The sequence below is a fragment of the Elephantulus edwardii genome, unplaced genomic scaffold (genome assembly GCF_000299155.1).
Source record: "Elephantulus edwardii isolate Elephantulus edwardi_28Jun2011 unplaced genomic scaffold, EleEdw1.0 scaffold00152, whole genome shotgun sequence".
Lineage (NCBI taxonomy): Eukaryota > Metazoa > Chordata > Mammalia > Macroscelidea > Macroscelididae > Elephantulus > Elephantulus edwardii.
Genome location: NW_006399902.1, coordinates 456,192 through 475,621, shown reverse-complemented (window position 1 = coordinate 475,621; position 19,430 = coordinate 456,192). Strand labels below are relative to the sequence as shown.

Sequence of the window (19,430 nt, the reverse complement as noted above, 5' to 3'; positions counted from 1 at the left end):
TCCAACAAATTGAAAAAGAACAGCAAGAAAACCCATCAGCTTCTAAAAAAACTGAAATTATAAAAATTAGAGCAGAGATAAATTAAATAGAAAATCAAAAAAACAATTGAAACTATCAACAAAACTAGCAGTTGGTTCTTTGAAAAGGTCAATAAAATCGACAAACCACTAGCAAAACTCACAAAAGAAAAGGAGAGGTTTCTTTTTTTTTTGAGAGGTTTCTTTCTTAATCCAGGAGCCTCCATGATGTTGGTCTGTTTTTACCAAAGACCCTGGTAAGCAGCATCATGGGTTTGGGAAACTCATGATAATGTTTAGTCTCTCTCTGCTAAAGCAACAAGATGGGCATCAATCTCTGCTTCTGAAAGAATTCTGAACTTGGGATTTTCAACTGTAACTATTCCAACTTTAATTTCTGAAAGTTTGAAGTCTATTGATATAGCACAGTAGACAGGCATGTAATTACAGTTTCAACCATCTGTTCAAATGTCCAATCAAATTTCTTCTTCAATTTTTTTTTCAAGGAAGCTGGTTGACTTAGTTTGAAAACAGTGAACTCTTATTTTTTTTTTTAAAGAACTTTTAAAACACTTCATTACATGGATAAGCCTGGAAGACATGAAGAGTGAAATATCTCAGTCACAAAAGGACAAATATTAGATAAGCAATTTTTCTTTTTAAATAACTAATGGTCAGGAGTGTTTTAGCTCAGTATATTACACCGAGTTTTGACTATGTGGTAGAGATTTTGGACTCTAATTAATAAAGATGTTTGATCCACTATTACCTTGAAAAGATGATACGATTTCTTACAATGACTCTACTGTATTAGACAATTAGTAAGATCCCCTTTAGTTTTACCACTGAGATTCTTTAACCTGGTTCTTTTATGAATACTTCTTTGTCTCCTTAACTAGAGACAAGAAATCATTAATATTCAGTACACACCTCCATCAAGGCTCCGGGATGCCCGTTTACTAGCTGTACGCTCAAAGTGCGGGGCAGGTCTGTCAATCAGAGCACTAGCTTGCCTGGTCTGAGCCTGGGTTCGGCCACTGTATCGAAATTTGGATCCCAATGCAAGAAATTTACTTTTGGGAATGGTTTCTGTAGATGTCAGCCTGGAAATAAAACAAAATAATGATATCTGTGTTATCAAACTGTTTAACATCAATAAACAATAACATGACAAAGAGAGAAAAGAATGAAGTTATCAAGGATATAATTTTACTCAGATCCACAAACCAATGCCCATGGAAACAGCCATCAGGAAATCAAATAAAACTGCACTTAAAGTGCTCAGTAACAAAGGTGTCACTTTGAAGATTAAGGTCTGCCTGATCCAAGCCCTGGTATTTTGAGTCTCCTCACATGCATGTGAAAGGTATATGATGAATAAGAAAGTTTGAAGAAGAACCAGTTATCTTTGAACTTTGATACTGGAAAAGAATACTGTCTCCATCATGGACTGCAGAAAGAACAAATTTTCTTGGAAGAAGTGCAGTCAAAATGATGCTCGGAAAGAAGGAAGGCAAGGCTCTACCCCATTTAATGTGGGCATGTTATCATGAGGGGCCAGTTCCTGAAGAAAGACATCATGCTCGGTCAAGGAGACAGTCAACAAAACCCAGAATAACCCTCACAGTGACGGAAGGACACAGTGGCTGCCGCAGTGGGCACAAACACGGGCAGCTATGAGGATGGCACAGGACTGGGAAAACTTTTGTTCTGCCAGACACAGGGTCACCAGGAGGTGGAGTCAATTCAACAGTGTCTAATAAGGAAATCTCATTTTAAATCAAGAGTAAAAAAAAACCCACCACCCCTTCGTTGTTCTCATTTTATCCAAGTAGTCTACTGAAACAGATTTCCAAGTAGAGAATCATTATTTTAGCTCTATGTCATTGAGCAGGTTGCATAGCTCTTAAGAGGCTAGACAGTAAAGCCTAGAGCCCTACTACAGCAATAATTCAGTCAAATGCGCTCAATCAATACCTGGGAGTCTGTTTAACAGGCTCATTAGCGTAATATCAACTCAAGCTAGCATCTCTGCCTTCTTTCTATGCCATATCCTGTACAGTCTTTCGCCGTGGTATTTACTACCCTGAAATGAACAATCTATTTATATGCTGCTTTCCCTGTGAGGCTGCGTTCTCTAAGGGTAAGGGATAAAGACTATGACTTACTCACGTTTGTGTTTTCATTTCTGGCATAGTACTTGGCATGAATTTGGCACCCAATAAATGTGGTATAAATATATAAAATGGTTACACCAACTACTACCAAAAGGGAGTATTTACCCCTTTTTAGGAAAGCTCATTTTAACTCAGCAAATACATTTACTTTCTTTTTTTCTAATGGAGCATTACATTTTAATACATCCTCTTCTTCTAGTGAAATGGTTTAAATATACCATTTACAGGTAAATACATGGGATATATAAAAATCTATACCACAGATATTAAACACTCAAAGTAACTTTTCCCTACTCTGGGAGGGGCTATTCCTTGGAGAGGGACATGATGCTGGGAAGGGGGGGTGGTTGGCGAAGGAGAGGCAGATCCTTAACCAGGTGGAATGACACAGTGACTACCACAAAAGGCTCTTGTGTGTCAAGAAGTGTGAGGATGGCACAGAATAGGACAGGGTTCAGATTTGTTGTTCATAGGGTCTCTATGGCACCTAATAACAACAATAACTCAATGGTACCTAATAACAACAACATGCTCCATAAGGGCAGGGACCAGGACTATCTTGTGGTAGAGTCCCAGTATCTAGCATAGTCCCTGCACAAAGAGTAGGCAGACAGAAAATGCTGGTAAATGAATACAACGGAGTCATAATAAGTCCTTTTGAAAAACACGAAATAAAACATTCCTTTGACTTCTAAGAATCTAGCACAACTGGACTTCAAAGATGGTTGTTGGTTCTCTTTCTAGTGCTGATTTGAGCCAAGATAACAAGTTGATTCATACCTTCAACCTTCCACTCTCGCAGACGTTCAAGTCTACATGGATACAGGTCAGGATGTCTCTCCCTTTTCAGGACTGATTTTTGCTACAATTGGTCGGGGTAATGTTAGAGCTCCTAGTAAACACAGGGTCTTATTCCTCACTTCTTCCCCTTCCCTTTTTCAGCATGTTTAGTTATGTTTTTTACCCCAAAGTGGGAGAACAGGACTCATTTTGTCTTAAGATGATCTCACCTGAACTCAATAAAAGAATGCCAGCCACACAAAGAAGGAAGTTTCAATAGAAAGCTTGAAATAGAAACAAGCATAAATAATTTAACCTTGGAAAAAAAACCACTTAAGCGAGAACAATACCTGAAAAATGTGTGATGCTCTACACAGACTTTCCATAATTTCTTAGCTGCTCGGTAACTGGGAAGTTTGAATCCAATGGTACTTTCATACTGCTCTTGCTATAAAAACAAACATGCAACAGAACATATTATTCCAGCCCCTCACATAAACAGTAGTGAATACATGATACAATGGTGCATTATTGCCAGTTCTTCCTATGTTATTTGAAATGTTTTCCTACTTACTAAAAGAAATTTTCTCCCCGAAGATGGCTTTTTCTAACACAAGAAGCCTATGCACATGCACATACACACAGGACATTTTTCAGAGTCAAAACTGAAGTTACCTATTGATTGTTCAGACACTGTTGTTCTTCCTTAGGCATTGTCTGCACCTGGGACACTAGTGCTATCCACTCAGTGGAGAAGGGGACACCACGATTTAGCCAATCATTCAACATATGCAACAGTAATTAGTAAAAGGAGCTAAAGATTTTGCATCAAATTAAGTTTTTAGATCATCACATTTTTTCCTTTGAATGACCACTAATTTATCAAGATATTTCTCTTATTAAACTCTGTCTTGCCAGTACTACTAGAAACAGTGTCCTGATGCCTTAGACATATTTTACAAGATAGAAAGGAGACTGACAATACAATGAGCACCTGATAGTATTAGAAACACTATGACATTGTTAGTACTATCTATATTTTCACAGGTGAAGAAACTGAGATCAGAGACTTTACTTGATTAAGCTCACAACTACTATGTGGTAGAACCAGAAATTCCACTGCACCATGGTACCTCTAAAAAATTTCCTACACAACTGTCAAAATGTTCTACCTCTTCATATGACCCAGCTACTCCACTGCTTGGAATATACCCCAACAGAATAAGAACTGAGGCACAAATGGAGACTTACACACCAATGTTTATAGCAGCGTTATTCACTATCACAAGAACATGGAAACAGCCCAAATGTCCAACCACAATAGAATGAATTGAGAAATTACGGTACATTCACACAATGGAATACTATGCAGCATGCACGAGCAATGATTTTGTAAATTACTACCCAACTGGGGAGGGACTGGAGAGTATTATGCCAAGTGAACTCAGTCCCACAAGGACAAATAGTGTATAAGACCATTATTGTAGAACAGAGTATGAGGATCTAAGGGGGAGAGGAGGGTGGGAGCAGAGGTCGCTATAAGTCATACTCAACTCGACAGCAATCAACAACAACAAAATAAAATTAAGAAAAAAATCTATTCTTAGAATTATGAATTTTTAGTATACTCTATAGTTGATAGTTATAAAAAGCAAGGATACACACAATTATTAATAAATACAATGTCCATTACATTTACTAATATTCACGTGTATTTATTTTATATATTTCCACATTAAAAAGTTAGATTGTTGAAGGATGTGACTCTTTAACAGTTATATTATTTTTTAAATTTTTTATTTGTTATGAATTTTAATAAAAATTTACAGAGACTTTGGATTTCCATTCATTCATTGTCACACTTTTCTCCCTGCCACACCCCCCCTCAGTTCACCTCTTTGAAAAGTAAAAGTCTTTCATTGTTATACAATCCCTCCTCCCAGGTCCACTCCACTATGCAGCCTTCATTCTGGACTCTACCATGAAAATAATATCTAATCACATATTCCTTTTAAACAGTTCTCTCCCTCATCTGTTTCAATGCAGTATCTATAATTTATCCCATCTTTTTCAGTCTCCCCTCAACCCCAATGTCAGTCTCATTTTACAATAGTGGCACTATGCAGTATTTGTCATTTTGTGACTGAGATATTTCATTCAGCATAATGTCCTCCAGGGTCACCCATTTTGCATAATATTTCATGAGTTCTTTGTTTTTTAATGCAGGGTAGTATTTCATTGTGTAAATATACCAGAGCTTCTCTATCCATTCATTTGTTGATGGAACAGTTATATTCTTAACTAGAATACTGTCCAGTAGTACAAATATAGTCCTCAATATTTGTTGGCTAATGACTCAGATTTTAAAATCAAGAGAAGGTATTGATTACTTTCTGCTGTTTTCACATGCCATTGAGTCAGTTCTGAGTCATAACAGTCCTAAGTACAACAGGATAAAACACTGCATAGCACAGTTAGATAATTTTGGTACCAAATAAATGTTTCAAAGCTCATCTCTGAAGATTTTAAGGCTGCATAGTCAGTATTTCCATGATCAAAAAATATGCCGTTTTCTACCACCAGATGGTGGTATATACACAAGAAAGGAACCTTAGACGCATAAAGTGCTTTCCTATTTAGAGCTTTATGAATGTCCGATGATTTGATTCTCAAGACAACTGTGTGGAAGGAAATATTACACTTAAAACATGAGCAACTCAACCCTTAGATTTCTTCCAGCATCTCTCGCTTAGTAAGTGGCAGAATAGGAGACAGAATAAGCCCCCCCCCACACACACACATCTGATTCCTTCTTAAGCAGTTTTCACTATATCATAACAACTCTAATGAAAGCTCTTTAATATACAAGTTAAATTTAGGCAACATTAGCATAACCTGAAACTTAAAGACTAAGAAACAACTGAGGTATCTAGCATAAAGTTGATCAACCAAATCTATTAAAAATTTGAATGTGGCTGTTAGAAGACATTTTCTGTAAGTGTTAAATAGTTAACCAAGTGTATGAGGCAAGGGTCTGATTACATAAAAATGTAAGTAATTAATCCCACACATAATTTTAAAATCCCATGCTAGTTTATTTGAAAATTTTTTTTCCATCATGTTTTTCATCAAAACAAGACGTAAATCTATCAATTCAAGTTTCACTTTTGGCCAAGGTTTATTTATTTACTTACAGGAAGAAAATATAGAAGACCAGCCGTTAAAGAAAAAAGATGCATCACAGGACTGATTAATTTAGAAAACAGAACTGTCAGCTCCTGAATACTGTTGGCTATAGGTACCTTACCAATGATCTAACAAGAAAAACAGGGAATGAAGAGATGTCTCAGACCTGGTCTGTTTGATTCAGGAAGAAACAAAGATTGTGTACCTCTCCAGGTCGAATCTTGATGAAAAAACTGCTACGTTTGTATGAAATCTTCAGCACTTTGGGCCAAGGAAATCGGTTAATTCTCAGTTTATCTTTGTAAACCAGAAGGCCACTAGAGCAGACACCCAGGATGATATCCACGCCCTCTAAATCCTGAATGATGAAGGAAAAAGCATTGACATGTCAGTCCTGAGCAAAGTGCTCAATATATTAATATCTATTATTAGAGAACCTAAAGACATCAGCAACCAAAGTCAATTATGGAATAGACATTGAAAAACAAGGTGGAGTCATACAATCACAATCCATAGGAATATTCCATTGATGTAAGAATTTTGTTATAAAGCAATGTTTTTAAAAATCAATGTTATTTTTTAAAAGAAAAATCAATGTAATTACCTATTACAAACTTCTTTGTAATGTCCAAATCTGACTCAGTAATTCTAATTTTGTAATCTATTGCAAGGAAATAACTCAATTCTAGATAAAGCTTTTACGTTAAAATAGTCAGAGAATTACGTTAAGAGTGAAAAAATAACTATAATTTAAATATCTAAGCAACAGGGTTAAATTATTGTGCATTCACACAGCAAAGTATAGTATCAGTATTAAACTAAGCTACATGGATTTTGGGAAATATATGGAAAAAGAATTATAATGCAAGTGAAATAAAGGATAAAATTATACATATAATTTGAATTTAACAACATGAAAAATAAACAGACATTAAGGTGAACATACCAAAAAATTTTCAAATAGTATTTTTTGGGTAATATGATTTTGAGACTTTTAAAATTTTTTTTTCTAAACTTTCTAATTATGATAAACAGGCACTATTTTTTGTTTAAGTGGGAGAAGCCTGGACAATCTCTTCCCATGCAATTAATTGCCTCTGAAAACCCACCAGAGGGTCAGCTATGGGTCGGTTCTGACTCTATGGAACACAACAACAACACATCTCTTTGCAAATTAAATTACACTCTTATATTATAATCAGCAAATAACTACTGCATAATTGCTAAGTGCAGGACAAAAAACACTTCATTTTCCACTATTCTTTTATCTAACCCTGCCATTCTGCAATTGTAGATACATATTCTATACTCAAAAAACGAAAACTCAATGCCATCAAGTTGGAACCCTCCAGCATGTTTTCAGCTGCTGTAAATCAGGATGAGAATGTCTATCGTTCTCTTTCAGATTATCTAGTGGATTCAAGTCACCTGCCTTTAAGTTACCTGAAGCTCCCTTGCAGATCTTATACGTAAGTGTTTAATCAGTGGACCATATGTGTAGTCTTCATGAGTTCCTGGGGCTAGGGATCAGGGCTAAGCATGGTACCAAATATATGCAAACAAAACTTTTTTTTTTTAATCTTTAGAAAGTATTGTTAGTAAGAAAGTCATTAAGTATAAAGCTGGAATTTCTAGGTGATGAAGACGTTAAGCTACCTTAAGGTTGTAAGTTTGAGTCCACTGTGAGGGCTTCCAACTGGTTTATTCCAGTTTGACTCCCTGCTGATAATCTGCATTTCTACCTCTGATATCCCGAATCAGAATCTATATCTATGGTGAGCTCTGGTAGCCTTGTGGCAAGAAGCTGCCCTGCAATCCCAGAGTGCTCAGTTTGAATCCACCAGATGCTTTGCTAGAGGAGGGACACATCTCCTCCTGTACCAGTCAGATCTGATTTGACGGCACACACACACACAAATAATAAAATTTAAAAAAGAATCTTTATCTATGCAAAAGAATCAACCAAGGTTCTTGTGAAACGCTAGGTTCTAGTTCAGTACATGAGGTTGTGGGAACATTGCTATTGCTGTTGTTGATTGCCTTCTAGTGAGCACGACTCATTGCGACCCTATGAACAAAAGGCCTGAAGCAAGTGGAAATGTCAATTCTCACAGGGGATCAAACTGGAATAAACGTGTTCAAAGCCCTGGAATAAAGCCTGGTGATCTCCTTTCAAAAACCCAGGCACTAAAAACCCTACAGAGCACAGTTCGACACTGACACATAGAGGTTACTGTGAGTTCCATCGAGAGTCAGCTCGACTCTTATTTTTTAAACACTTAACAATATGAATGCTTCACGAATTTGCATCTCATCCTTGAACAGGGGCCATGCAATCTTCTCTGCATCGTTCCAATTTTAGCATATGTGTTGCTTAAGTGAGCACTAAAGTCAATCTTTTTTTTAAAATTAATTTTAATGAAAGTTTACAGAGACTTAGGGTTTCCAGTCATTCATTGTTGCACTTTTCTCCGTTCCCCCCGATTCACTTTTCTCTTTGATAAGTAAAAATCTTTCATTGCTATACAATCCCTCCCCCTAAGTCCACTGCACTGTGCAGCCTTCATTCTGGACTCCTGACATATCAATAATACCCAATCATATATCCCTTTTAAACAGTTCTCTCCCTCATCTGCTGCAAATACATCATTCCTCCCCTTCTTTTCTGTCGTTCCTCAACCCCAATGTCAGTCTCAATTCGACTCTCAAGCGAAGTTGTTACATGCCATTCAGTTCAAACCAATTCATAGCTACCTTCCAGTGGGTTTTCAGAGGCTTTAAATAGCTTGGGAGGTTTTAAAATACTCATTTTTCTCCTGTGGAGCAGCTGGTGGTTTTGAAACCCATGCCTTAGGGTTGGCAGTGCAGCACAACTTCTACCATTAGGCCACCAGAGGATCTGACTGACAGAGGATCCAACTTAAATTCAGTGTAAGAAAACTGAAGATTCTTATGTTATTGTTATTGGGTATTGTAGAGTCGGAACAGACCCAAAGCTGACCCTCCGGTGGGTTTTCAAATGTAATTAATTGCATGGGAGGAGACTGCCCATCTTTTGCACGTGGAGCAGCTGGTGGCCTTGAACAGAGTGCTTTTGGGATTGCAGCGCAGCTTCTTGCCACTAGGCCACCAGAGCTCCCTACTGAGTATATGTTGTTGTTGAGTCGAGCATGACTCATAGAGACCCTATGAACAAAAGGCCTGAAGCCTTTCTATAACTATCGACATTTATCAACATTCATAGAGTTTCCAGAGGCATGTTGTTTAGGAAGTGGATACTCTTCCCAACCCACAAATGCACAACATGGTAAAAAAGATTGTATTTATGTAACTCTTTAGTAAGGAATTTTTAAAAATTAAATACATGCTATTAATCATTTATGGCTATAATTCAAGGAAAATAAAATTCACTTTTATAGCTAAGCATTTATTTAGCTAAGTAATCAAAACTCAGTTAAATGTTTCTTGACTAAGCCTTTCCCCAAACACGTAAAGAAGCCTGTTAGTGCCTCCAATGTACAAGCACAATAGAGAAGCAGAAATTATATAGCTACTATTCAATGACTGTGTAACTGAGGCTTTCCCAGCAGATGCCCTCTGATGTTTTCCAAGCCTGAGAATATATCTATATTCCTCTCTTAATGGTATGTTTTGGAGAAGCAATTTGCTTTACAACATTTAGGAAAGGAATATGCTGTCTTATTCCTACATCTATTCTTGATAACTACAGAGTCAACACCAGCCTCCAGCAGGAACTGAAGAATGAAACCTAATCATTTTAGTTCTGGAAATGTCCTTGATCTGATGTGTGGATCTCACTACCATCTTCTTACAGCTTCATAGAAATCATAGCACCCTACCGGAAATAATCAAGAGCAACATTTTAAGAAAAAACACAACACTAAGAGTCAATGAAATTCTACCAGAATGAATGAAATTAAAATAGGGAAAAGACTTCAGACATCAAATATTCAGGGTTGAAGGAATCCATAAGGGCCATTTTAGTCCAATCATCCATCAGATACTTGAATATACTTTTCTAAATTCTATCTACTACCTTCAGAGACAGGACACTTACTACCTACTGAGCAGACCAATTGGACAATTTTCAAATCGATCAGCACAGTTATAGTCCTCTGAAATTTCCATTTTATTGGCTTGTTTGACTTTGTAGAGCCACAGCAAATCTCTACTTCACATAGTAACTCTTTAAATTCATGAAGACATTTACTATATTTTTTCTAAGTTTTTATATTCCTTTGATTATTTTTCACTGTGCGTGGTTTTAAGCCCCTTAATCACATATCTTGGTTAAGTATTTCTGAATATGCATCCCCTCATCTCCTTGCCCTGTGTCTCTCACAGCCCCTTCAACCTCTCCACCCCTTTTTAGTAGTTGATGAGTGAAGCAAAGCAACTAGCATGAAATATTCACACTGTTTGTACTAGGCTGAAATGGTATTAAAACTCTTTTCCAATTCCCTCACTCAGTGGTTCTCAAATGAGTAGCTGTGGCTTGCTCCAGGTTCGTAGTATATGTTGTTGTTGTTGTTAGGTGCCGTGGAGTCGTAGACATAGGGGGTCTGAAAATGTGTGTTTCTAACAAGTTCCTTGTTGTGTCATAGTTGTTAGGTGCCATCAAATTAATTTCCTGCAGCGACCCCCATGTGAGAGAGCAGAACTGTCCCACAGGATTTTCTTGGCCATGATCTTTATGGAAAAAGATTGAGGAGTATTTTCCTTGCAGAGCTACTGGGTAGTAGGTTCGAATCACCTGGTGAAGCTGCTTGTTTCACTATGAATTAGATTAATCTGCCACAGTCATTAAATCTGGAGATTCTAAAGTCTCTCTTCTTCCAAGGTGTTTCTGTTGTTGTTAAGTGCCCCTGGAAATCCCATGAATAAGCAAATCAGTATTTTGCCCTGTTGTTGTTGTTGTTATGTGCCGTCGAGTCATTTGCGACTCATAGCGACCCTATGTACAACAGCCCTAAGCTCTGATCTATCCTGTGCCAATCGCACTGCCTCTGACACACCCATCCCGATTACCCGAGTCACTGAATCAATCCACCTCACAGAGGGTCTTCCCCTCCTGCGCTGTCCCTCCACCCTCCCAAGCATGATGTCCCACTCCAAGGACCTCCTTACATGTCCAAAGTATGTCAGACGAAGACCCAGAATCCTTGCCTCTAAGGAGTATGAAATTTGGAAAGGAGCTCAGGAATCTAATGTATTTATAAACCCATTAGGTGATTCTGATGTAAGTGGATGTTGGCCATGAGACACGCCACACTCTATGTTTTCAAGTGTAACTGTGTCCAAACATTCTAGCACTTTAGGAAAATATTTATTTTGCTCTAGGGGCTCTATCTTTTTTTTTTTTTTTCATCCGGGCGGGCTCTATCTTTTGATCCACACAATGGCTTGGATAGAAAACTTTATTCTGACGCTGGAATTGTTAAGGAACTAGAATAAAATGATACACTTTGAAAAATACCTAACAAAAAGCTCTCCATCTTTTTGAAATATTATCTCTTTTGAATATTTCTTAGAATTCCAGATAAAAGTCGGTACGAAGTATTATATAACATAGGTCTTAAACAGCATAGTGATAAAAGCCAAAGTAATCATTACCTTTGCTTTATGAAGGTCAACTCCATACATAGACAACTTTTTGGCATTCTCAAGAAACTCCAAGTCAGCCTGAGCTGGAGTCATGGACCTTTGAGTAAAAATAAAAAATGGTTTCAGTGTCACCATGTTAACATTTGTATAATATTCATTGTATTTTATAGAAAAATCGAAACATACACATACCAATATGCATGTAAAATATTTCCATAGTCTTATTACTCATTACCTACATATAAATCATTGAAATACTTAGAAAAAAGGATCTTGGAAAAAGAAAATGTCACCAAAATACTATCTGGGGGGTGGGGGAGAACCCAAATAATATTTTTAAAAGTCTATTAAACAATTTCCTTAAAACTGTCTCCTGCCTTTATCACCAGTTCTGCCCCTTTTTTCAGCCTTCTTTAACACACATTAACCCCTCCCACTAATTTTTCTTGCCAAAGAGGTGACCAGATTAAATTCTCTGAGGGCATGGTGCAATTTACAATATCCTCTTAGCGGCCTTTTTCTCTCCATAACTCTGAATTGAGTTATTATGGAAATTAACAGGGGGCAGCTGAAATTACTTAACTGGGGTCTCTTAATGGGGGCAGCCTTGATGAAAAGAAAATTTCTGGTAACAGATGGCGTCCTGCCCACTGATCTAACCAAACAATTTGGTTAATAGAAGCACACATATAATGGGGTTACATTTTCTGTTGCTGAAACGTCTTCATTACTAGGCGCATAATGAATTAGATGTATTGAAAACAATCAGTTTCACTGTCTAAACATTCACTGTGATAGTCTTTCCTCTTCTTGATAATTTTCCTCTTTTGAAAAATGCTCACCAGCTGTTAATCAGGGAGATTATCCAATAAAAAAAGGTAAGCAAGGGTTAAGTTATGTATACTTAGCCTGTAGTGAACAACACCACATGGATTTTACATCTTTGATGTAGTGAAAACTACGTGCAACGGTTTACTACAGATTAGTAAACACACACAAGTAAGCTTGCACTTTGCTTCTTGGGTAAAATAACACGTTACGCTAAGCTTTCAAGATGAAGATAACACTCCTAATGCAGCATAATTCAGACCAACCAAATCATAGGCACAAAAATACAGTCACAGACTCAAAAGAACCATGTATGTGTCTGCTTCCCAGAGGACTGCCTCAAACTATACAAAGCAGCAGTGCCTCTTCGTTTAATAAGGAAAAGTCACTTCCAAGCCCATCTGTCTTTACCATCATTAAAAAGAACAAAGGGTTTCTTGGGACCAGAACAAAATCGCAAGAGAGAGGCTACAGATTTGTTAATGACTCAAGCTCTCTCAATAAACTTTAATAGTCTCTAATACACCACACTTTATTCATTAATAGGCTTGAAGATGGGGAAAAAATAGGAAAATTAACCTATATGGAATCTATAAACACAATTATTAAAAATAGTCCATGAAAGTTTTACTGATAAAAAAAAAGAGAAAGTTTTATTGTGTTGTATTAGTTGTTTTGTTTTTTTAAAATATAAATTGTATATTATTCTGGTTAGAGTTAACCTGTTAATGTCAAGCCAGTTCTACTCCTAGTGACCCTATAGGGCAGATTCTTACAGTTGCATAGGGTTTCCAAGTCTTTCAGAAGCAGAAGGCCAGTCCCTCAGAGTGGCTTTGGGTTTGAATAGCCAATCTTTCGGTTAGTAGCTGAATTTATAACAACTGTGTTACCAGGGCTCTTCTAGTTAAGGTAACTCTCTATTATTTTATCCTTTTTGCTGTCAGTATTATTGGTGGCATGAACTTTAGGATTCTGAAGATGGAATGCCTCTTCCAAGGATGGGCCTTTTCTGACACCATACCACAGTGTTGTTGTTATATGCCGTCGAGTCGTTTCCGATTCATAGCGACCCTATGCACAACAGCCCTAAACCCTGCTCTATCCTGTGCCAACCACACCGCCTCTGACACACCCATCCCTATTACCCCAGTCACCGAATCAATCCATCTCATAGAGGGTCTTCCCCTCCTGCGCTGTCCCTCCACCCTCCCAAGCATGATGTCCCTCTTCAAGGACCTCCTTACATGTCCAAAGTATGTCAGACGAAGACCCAGAATCCTTGCCTCTAAGGAGTAGCTTGGTTTAATCCTCTCCAAGATAAATCTGTTTGTTTTCCTGGCAGTCCAGGGTACATTCAGTACCCTTCTCCAGCACCACAGCTCAAAAGCATCCACTCTCCTTCTTTCCTCCCTAGTCATTGTCCAACTCTCTGATACATAACAAGCGATTGCAAATACCATGGCCTGTATCAGGCACACCTTAGTCTCCAGAGAGACACTGTTGCTCCTGACAAAAATCTCACAACTTTGGCTTCTAAGGAGCACACTGGTTGTACTTTTAAGGCAGATTTTTTCTGTTCTTTTGGCAGTCCATGTTGTAGTCAATAGTCTTTACCACAATTTAAAGGCATCAGTCACTCAACAGCTCTACCCAGTCATGGACGAACTGATGCCATGGCTGTGCTGTCAAGTGGACCAGGACTCTTAGCAACCCTATAAACAACAGACTAGAACCTTGCCCTATCCTGTGCCGTCCTCACGATCACTGACACACTATGGTCCATTATTACAGCCATTGTATCAATCCGTCTTGGTGAAGGTCTTCCAAAGAGAGTGCACATGTGGTATAGTCCACAGGGAGTTGTGCTGCTAACTCAATGGTGGCAAATCTCCCCTCATATGATTTACAGCTTCTGAAAACCCACTGGAAGGTCCCCTATGCTTTGAGTCAATTCTAACTCACTAGGAATGATTGAGTGACACTATTTTTGTCCAGCATAACACAGTAATCTTTCAGATTTTCTCAAGGCCAGGCAGTTGGCAATGAACAACTATGTGGGACTATACAAATATGAGATGTTTATGGCTCCACCAAGGGGAATGGATAGCTTGCTAATAATGTAAATAAGGTGAACAGCACCTTTTGGGTGGGAATACTTAAATGTGTATGCTACTAATGAATGGACTGGTCTGTTTTGCCATCCTGCAGGAGTTAAACTGAGTAAGTTCAGAGTTAGAAAACAAGAATTTCAGTATCATTAAGAGAGAAGAAACAGAGAATGAAACCTGTCCTTTTGGGCTAGAGATTCCTGCACTAGACAGAGACCCAGACTAGACTAGACTAGTTGCAGCAGAAATGGCAAAGAATCAGAGAGCAATGTGAGATAAAACTGAACTAAAACTGCCACTTCACAGAGCTAGAGCTCAGGGCCTTGGCCTAAGCTTACTGACTGATGGGTGGAGGTAGGCACAACTGGCAGAATTAAAAGAGTGTGGCACTGGCCCATAAAGACAAGGCAGGGCCCAGCAGTGCTGAAGGTTAAAGGAGAGTCAGCTTGAAAGCAAGTCTGAGTTGTCCTGATTGACAAATTGTATCCTGAGAGCATATGATCTGAATTGTGACCTACTATTTTCCTAATATACCCCATAGTTTTTGGGTATTGTCTGTGAGCTCTGTGTGGCTATTGCAATGGATTATCAGACTCAGTAGTACAGCATTGAGAGCCGTGGGAGGAATGATTAGTGTTAGAACTGTACAGGAGCACTGAGGAATGTCTGACCTCATAGGAATTGGTTTTATGCTGTTGGTGTTACTGATGGGGACTCATCCCCCTTGTGGAGTTAATGAAGGTCAGAAGACGATGCCCAACTGTTTTCATCCTGTGGTTTTTCTGATAGTTCAGTACTTTTCTAGACACATAGGCCAAAATATAAACTAGGGAGCTCTGGTGGTCTAGTGTCAGGGAATTACGCTGTCAATCCAAAGGTACACAGTTCAAATCCAACAGACACTCCACAGGAGAAAGATGGGCAATTAACTCCTATGTGTTTTACTGCCTCTGAAACCCCACTGATGGGTTGGTCTCAACTTGACAGGAAACATCAGGCAGGCAACAGTCCTGTACCACCCTCAACAGATGATGAGGGTGGCACAGGATAGGACAGAGTTCAACCACAGATCCATTGCTCAGAGTGTTGTCGAGTCATACTCCACTTGACAGCACCCAACAACAATAGAGCTAGAAAAATAAACTTTGAAACAATAAATAATGATGAAAGGTTCTCTATACTCTTTCTCCAAACCTTATTGTTGTTATGTGCCGTCGGGTCACCTGCGACTCATAGCGACCCTATGTACAACAGCCCTAAACTCCGCTCTGTCCTGTGCCAATCGCACTGTCTCTGACACTCCCATCCCAATTAACCTAGTCACTAAATCAATCCACCTCATAGAGGGCCTTCCTCTCCTGCGCTGTCCCTCCACCCTCCCAAGCATGATGTCCCTCTCTAAGGACCAGTCTCTCCTCACAACATGTCCAAAGTAAGTTAGACGGAGCCTCAGAATCCTTGCCTCCAAGGAGCCACCCGGTTTAACCCTCTCCAGGACAAATCTGTTTGTTTTCCTAGCAGTCCATGGTACTCTCAATACTCTTCTCCAGCACCACAGCTCAAAGGCATCAATTCTCCTTCTATCCTCCTTGGTCATTGTCCAACTCTTTGATGCAAAACAGGTGATTGCGAAGACCATGGCCTGTATCAGACGCACCTTAGTCTCCAGAGAGACACCACTGCTCTTCAGCACTTTGGAGAGGTCCCTAACAGCAGACTTTCCCATGGCAATGCGCCTTTTAATTTCCTGGCTGCTGGTGCCAAGACTGTTGACTATGGAGCCAAGCAAACTAAAGCTGTGTACAATCTCAATCTCTTCACCATCCATCCTGATGCTGCCAATTGGTCCAGTGGTGAGAATCTTTGTCTTCTTGACATTGAGCCTCAATCCATATTGTAGGCTGCAGTCCTTGACACTCTGCAGCAGGCGCTTCAGGTCCTCCTCAGTTTCAGCAAGCAGGGTTGTGTCATCCACATAACGCAGACTGTTGATAAATCGTCCACCAATCTTGACCCCACATTTCTCCTCATAGAGCCCAGCCTCCCGGATAATCTGTTCTGCATATAGGTTGAAAAGGTATGGCGATAGGATGTATCCCTGGCGTACGCCCTTCCCAATTTTGAACCATGCAGTGTTCCCTTCCTCTGTTCTGACGACTGCCTCCTGGTCCAAGTATAAGTTTCGCATTAGAATGATCAAGTGTTCTGGGATTCCCATTCTTCTCAGAGTCAGCCACAGTTTGTTATGATCTACACAGTCAAATGCCTTTGCATAGTCAATGAAACACAGATAGACATTCCTCTGTAAAGAGACATCAGGCAGGCAACAGTCCTGTACCACCCTCTTAGTAAAGAAACAGAAGAGACATTAAGGGGTTATTAAATTAAAAAAAAATTTTCCTTTCAACCATATATACGGAAATATTTCTAGAAATAATAAATTTTAAAAATTCAATTTATGACAGGTTGGAAGAAGGTACCTTGAACTTTAAAGCTAGATTTCACTGTTGGTTGAAAATGTTATTTATATTTGAAAACTGCCTGATATATTTTTTTAAGTTTTCTTTAATAAAATCTGCAAAAAAATGTAAATGAAGCAGAAACCTGTTTTTTCCAGAGGCTGAGGAGGAAAGTGTAAATATTTTCCACTAATGAAGAGCAGTAGAAAAGTGTTAGGATTGTATGCACAATACAAGGGGTAGAAAACTGGCAAGACACCTTAAAAACCAGCAGTCTTGAATTTTAGCTCTCACAGGTTTCACTGTTATTTCAAAATTTTGAAATACTCTCAAATGTAAAAGTTATATACAACACAAGGAATTTTCCTGAACCATCTGAGAACCATTCAAGTAGCCGGTCAATTTCGCTATAATAAGTTTATGTAGGAAGCTTGCTCTGACTCACAGCAACCCCAGTATAAGGGAAGGAAATGCTGCTTGGTCCTCGCCATCCTCAATTGATTAGCTGGTACATTACTTCCAACTATTCTTCAGAGTCTATTAAAGTCTAGCCATTTGTTCCAAAAATGTTCTTTAGAGTAAAAGGATCCAGTTTAGTATTATGAGTTACATTTATTTCACGCCTTTTTAGTCCTCTTCAGTCTAGTGTAGGTGCTTCATTTTTTTACTTTCATTACCATGATCTTTTGAAGATTACAGGTCAATTGTTCTACAGAATACTCAATTTGATGTTTTCCATGAACTGATTCAGGTTATGAATCAATCTTTAACAATAATATCACAGAATGGTACTGTGCTCTCACTGTATCCCATTGGATGGTACACTATTTAAATTTGTCCCATCACTGATTCAAGTTCACTCTGATGCCTGACTGATGTCCACCAGACTGCTCCCCCATGAAGTTATTCTTTATCTCTTTCTTTTTTTTTCTTTTTTCTGTTCTTTATCTCTTTCTAACTAAGAATTCTGTGGGAATGTATTTCGGAACGTTTTAAGTAAAATACCCTAATTTTTATCAAACTTTTAATTTATTATTATCCTTACTTATGCCAGTGTGGACTCATAAATTCTTAATTTTGTTCGATATGATAACTTATTTTCTTACTTATTCAAGCTTACATTGCCTCATATTTGTCCAGCTGGAACTGCTGGAAGCTGCATCTTGTGTCCTTTTGATGATTCTCCATCATGCTTTGAGCACTTTCTTGTTTTCTGGCATAAGATATCTAGGATTATCTGCATTCTAGTGTTCTCAGTCCTGGAATCAGGTATTTAAGGAGGCTTGATTCCTTTTAGTGGAGAATAAAGTTGTTATTGTTAGGTGCCAACTTATAATGAGCCTGAATACAACAGAACAAAACCAAACCCTGCCCAACCTGTGCCAGCTTCAAAATTTCTGCTGTGCACAGGTTCACTGTTGCAGTCACTGCGTCAATCTTTTTCATTAAGATCTTCCTCTTTTTTGTTGACCTTCTTCTTTTTTTTTTTTTTTTTTTTACCTTCTTTCAATGACATCCTTCTCCAGGGACTGGTCCTTCGGATAATACATTCAGACTATGTGAGATGAAGTCTCACTATCTTGGCACGTTAAGAATATTCTTACTTTGCTTCTTCCCAAGACAGATACGGTTGTTGTTCTGGCAGTCCACGATATATTTATTATTTTTCCACATCACAATTCAAAGGCACTGACTCTTCTTCAGTCTTCCTAATTAGCTATCCAACTTTTTCAAACACATGAAGCAACTGAAAATACTATGACTTGGGTTGGTTGCATCTTAGTTTTTTAAAAGACATTCTTGCTCTTTAGCATTTAAAAAGTCCTGCCAACAGGTTTTTGCCCAATGAAATAAATCTTTTGACTTCTTGACTGCTGCTTCCACAGATACTGATTGTGGATCCAAGCAAGCTGAAATCCTTAACAACTTCAATCTTTTCTCTATCTATCATGGAATTGCCTATTGGTCCAGCAGTGAGAATTTCTGAAACTATAAGATATTTTTAAACTATTAAAAGAGCCTTGCTAAGTACTTTACATAAATTTTCCGATTTAACGACCACAGAATTCAAATTATCACCTTGTTTCCAAAACGGAAAAAAGAATTTGTAGAGTCTGATGTCATTGCCTTTATTATATAGTGACAAAGCAAATAACATCATACTGAAGAGAATTTTTTTATTAATTAATTTCTTTTTCATTTCAATGAACATCTACAGAGATTTTGGAATTCCATTCATTCATTGTTGC

The 19,430-nt window shown here is 38.2% G+C and overlaps 1 protein-coding gene across 7 annotated transcripts in view; it reads right to left on the bottom strand.

Annotated features, from left to right (window-relative positions):
- EPB41 (erythrocyte membrane protein band 4.1 (elliptocytosis 1, RH-linked)) overlaps nucleotides 1-19,430 on the bottom strand; it is a 123,777-nt gene that overhangs the window by 69,404 nt on the left and 34,943 nt on the right. For all 7 annotated transcript variants that reach the window (XM_006894920.1, XM_006894921.1, XM_006894918.1 and 4 more), the window contains 4 exons: nucleotides 11,796-11,883; nucleotides 6,367-6,519; nucleotides 3,326-3,423; nucleotides 949-1,121 (listed from right to left, as the gene is read on the bottom strand). In XM_006894920.1, coding sequence (XP_006894982.1) covers nucleotides 949-1,121; nucleotides 3,326-3,423; nucleotides 6,367-6,519; nucleotides 11,796-11,883 — 512 coding nt within the window. The remainder of the gene's footprint in view (nucleotides 1-948; nucleotides 1,122-3,325; nucleotides 3,424-6,366; nucleotides 6,520-11,795; nucleotides 11,884-19,430) is intronic.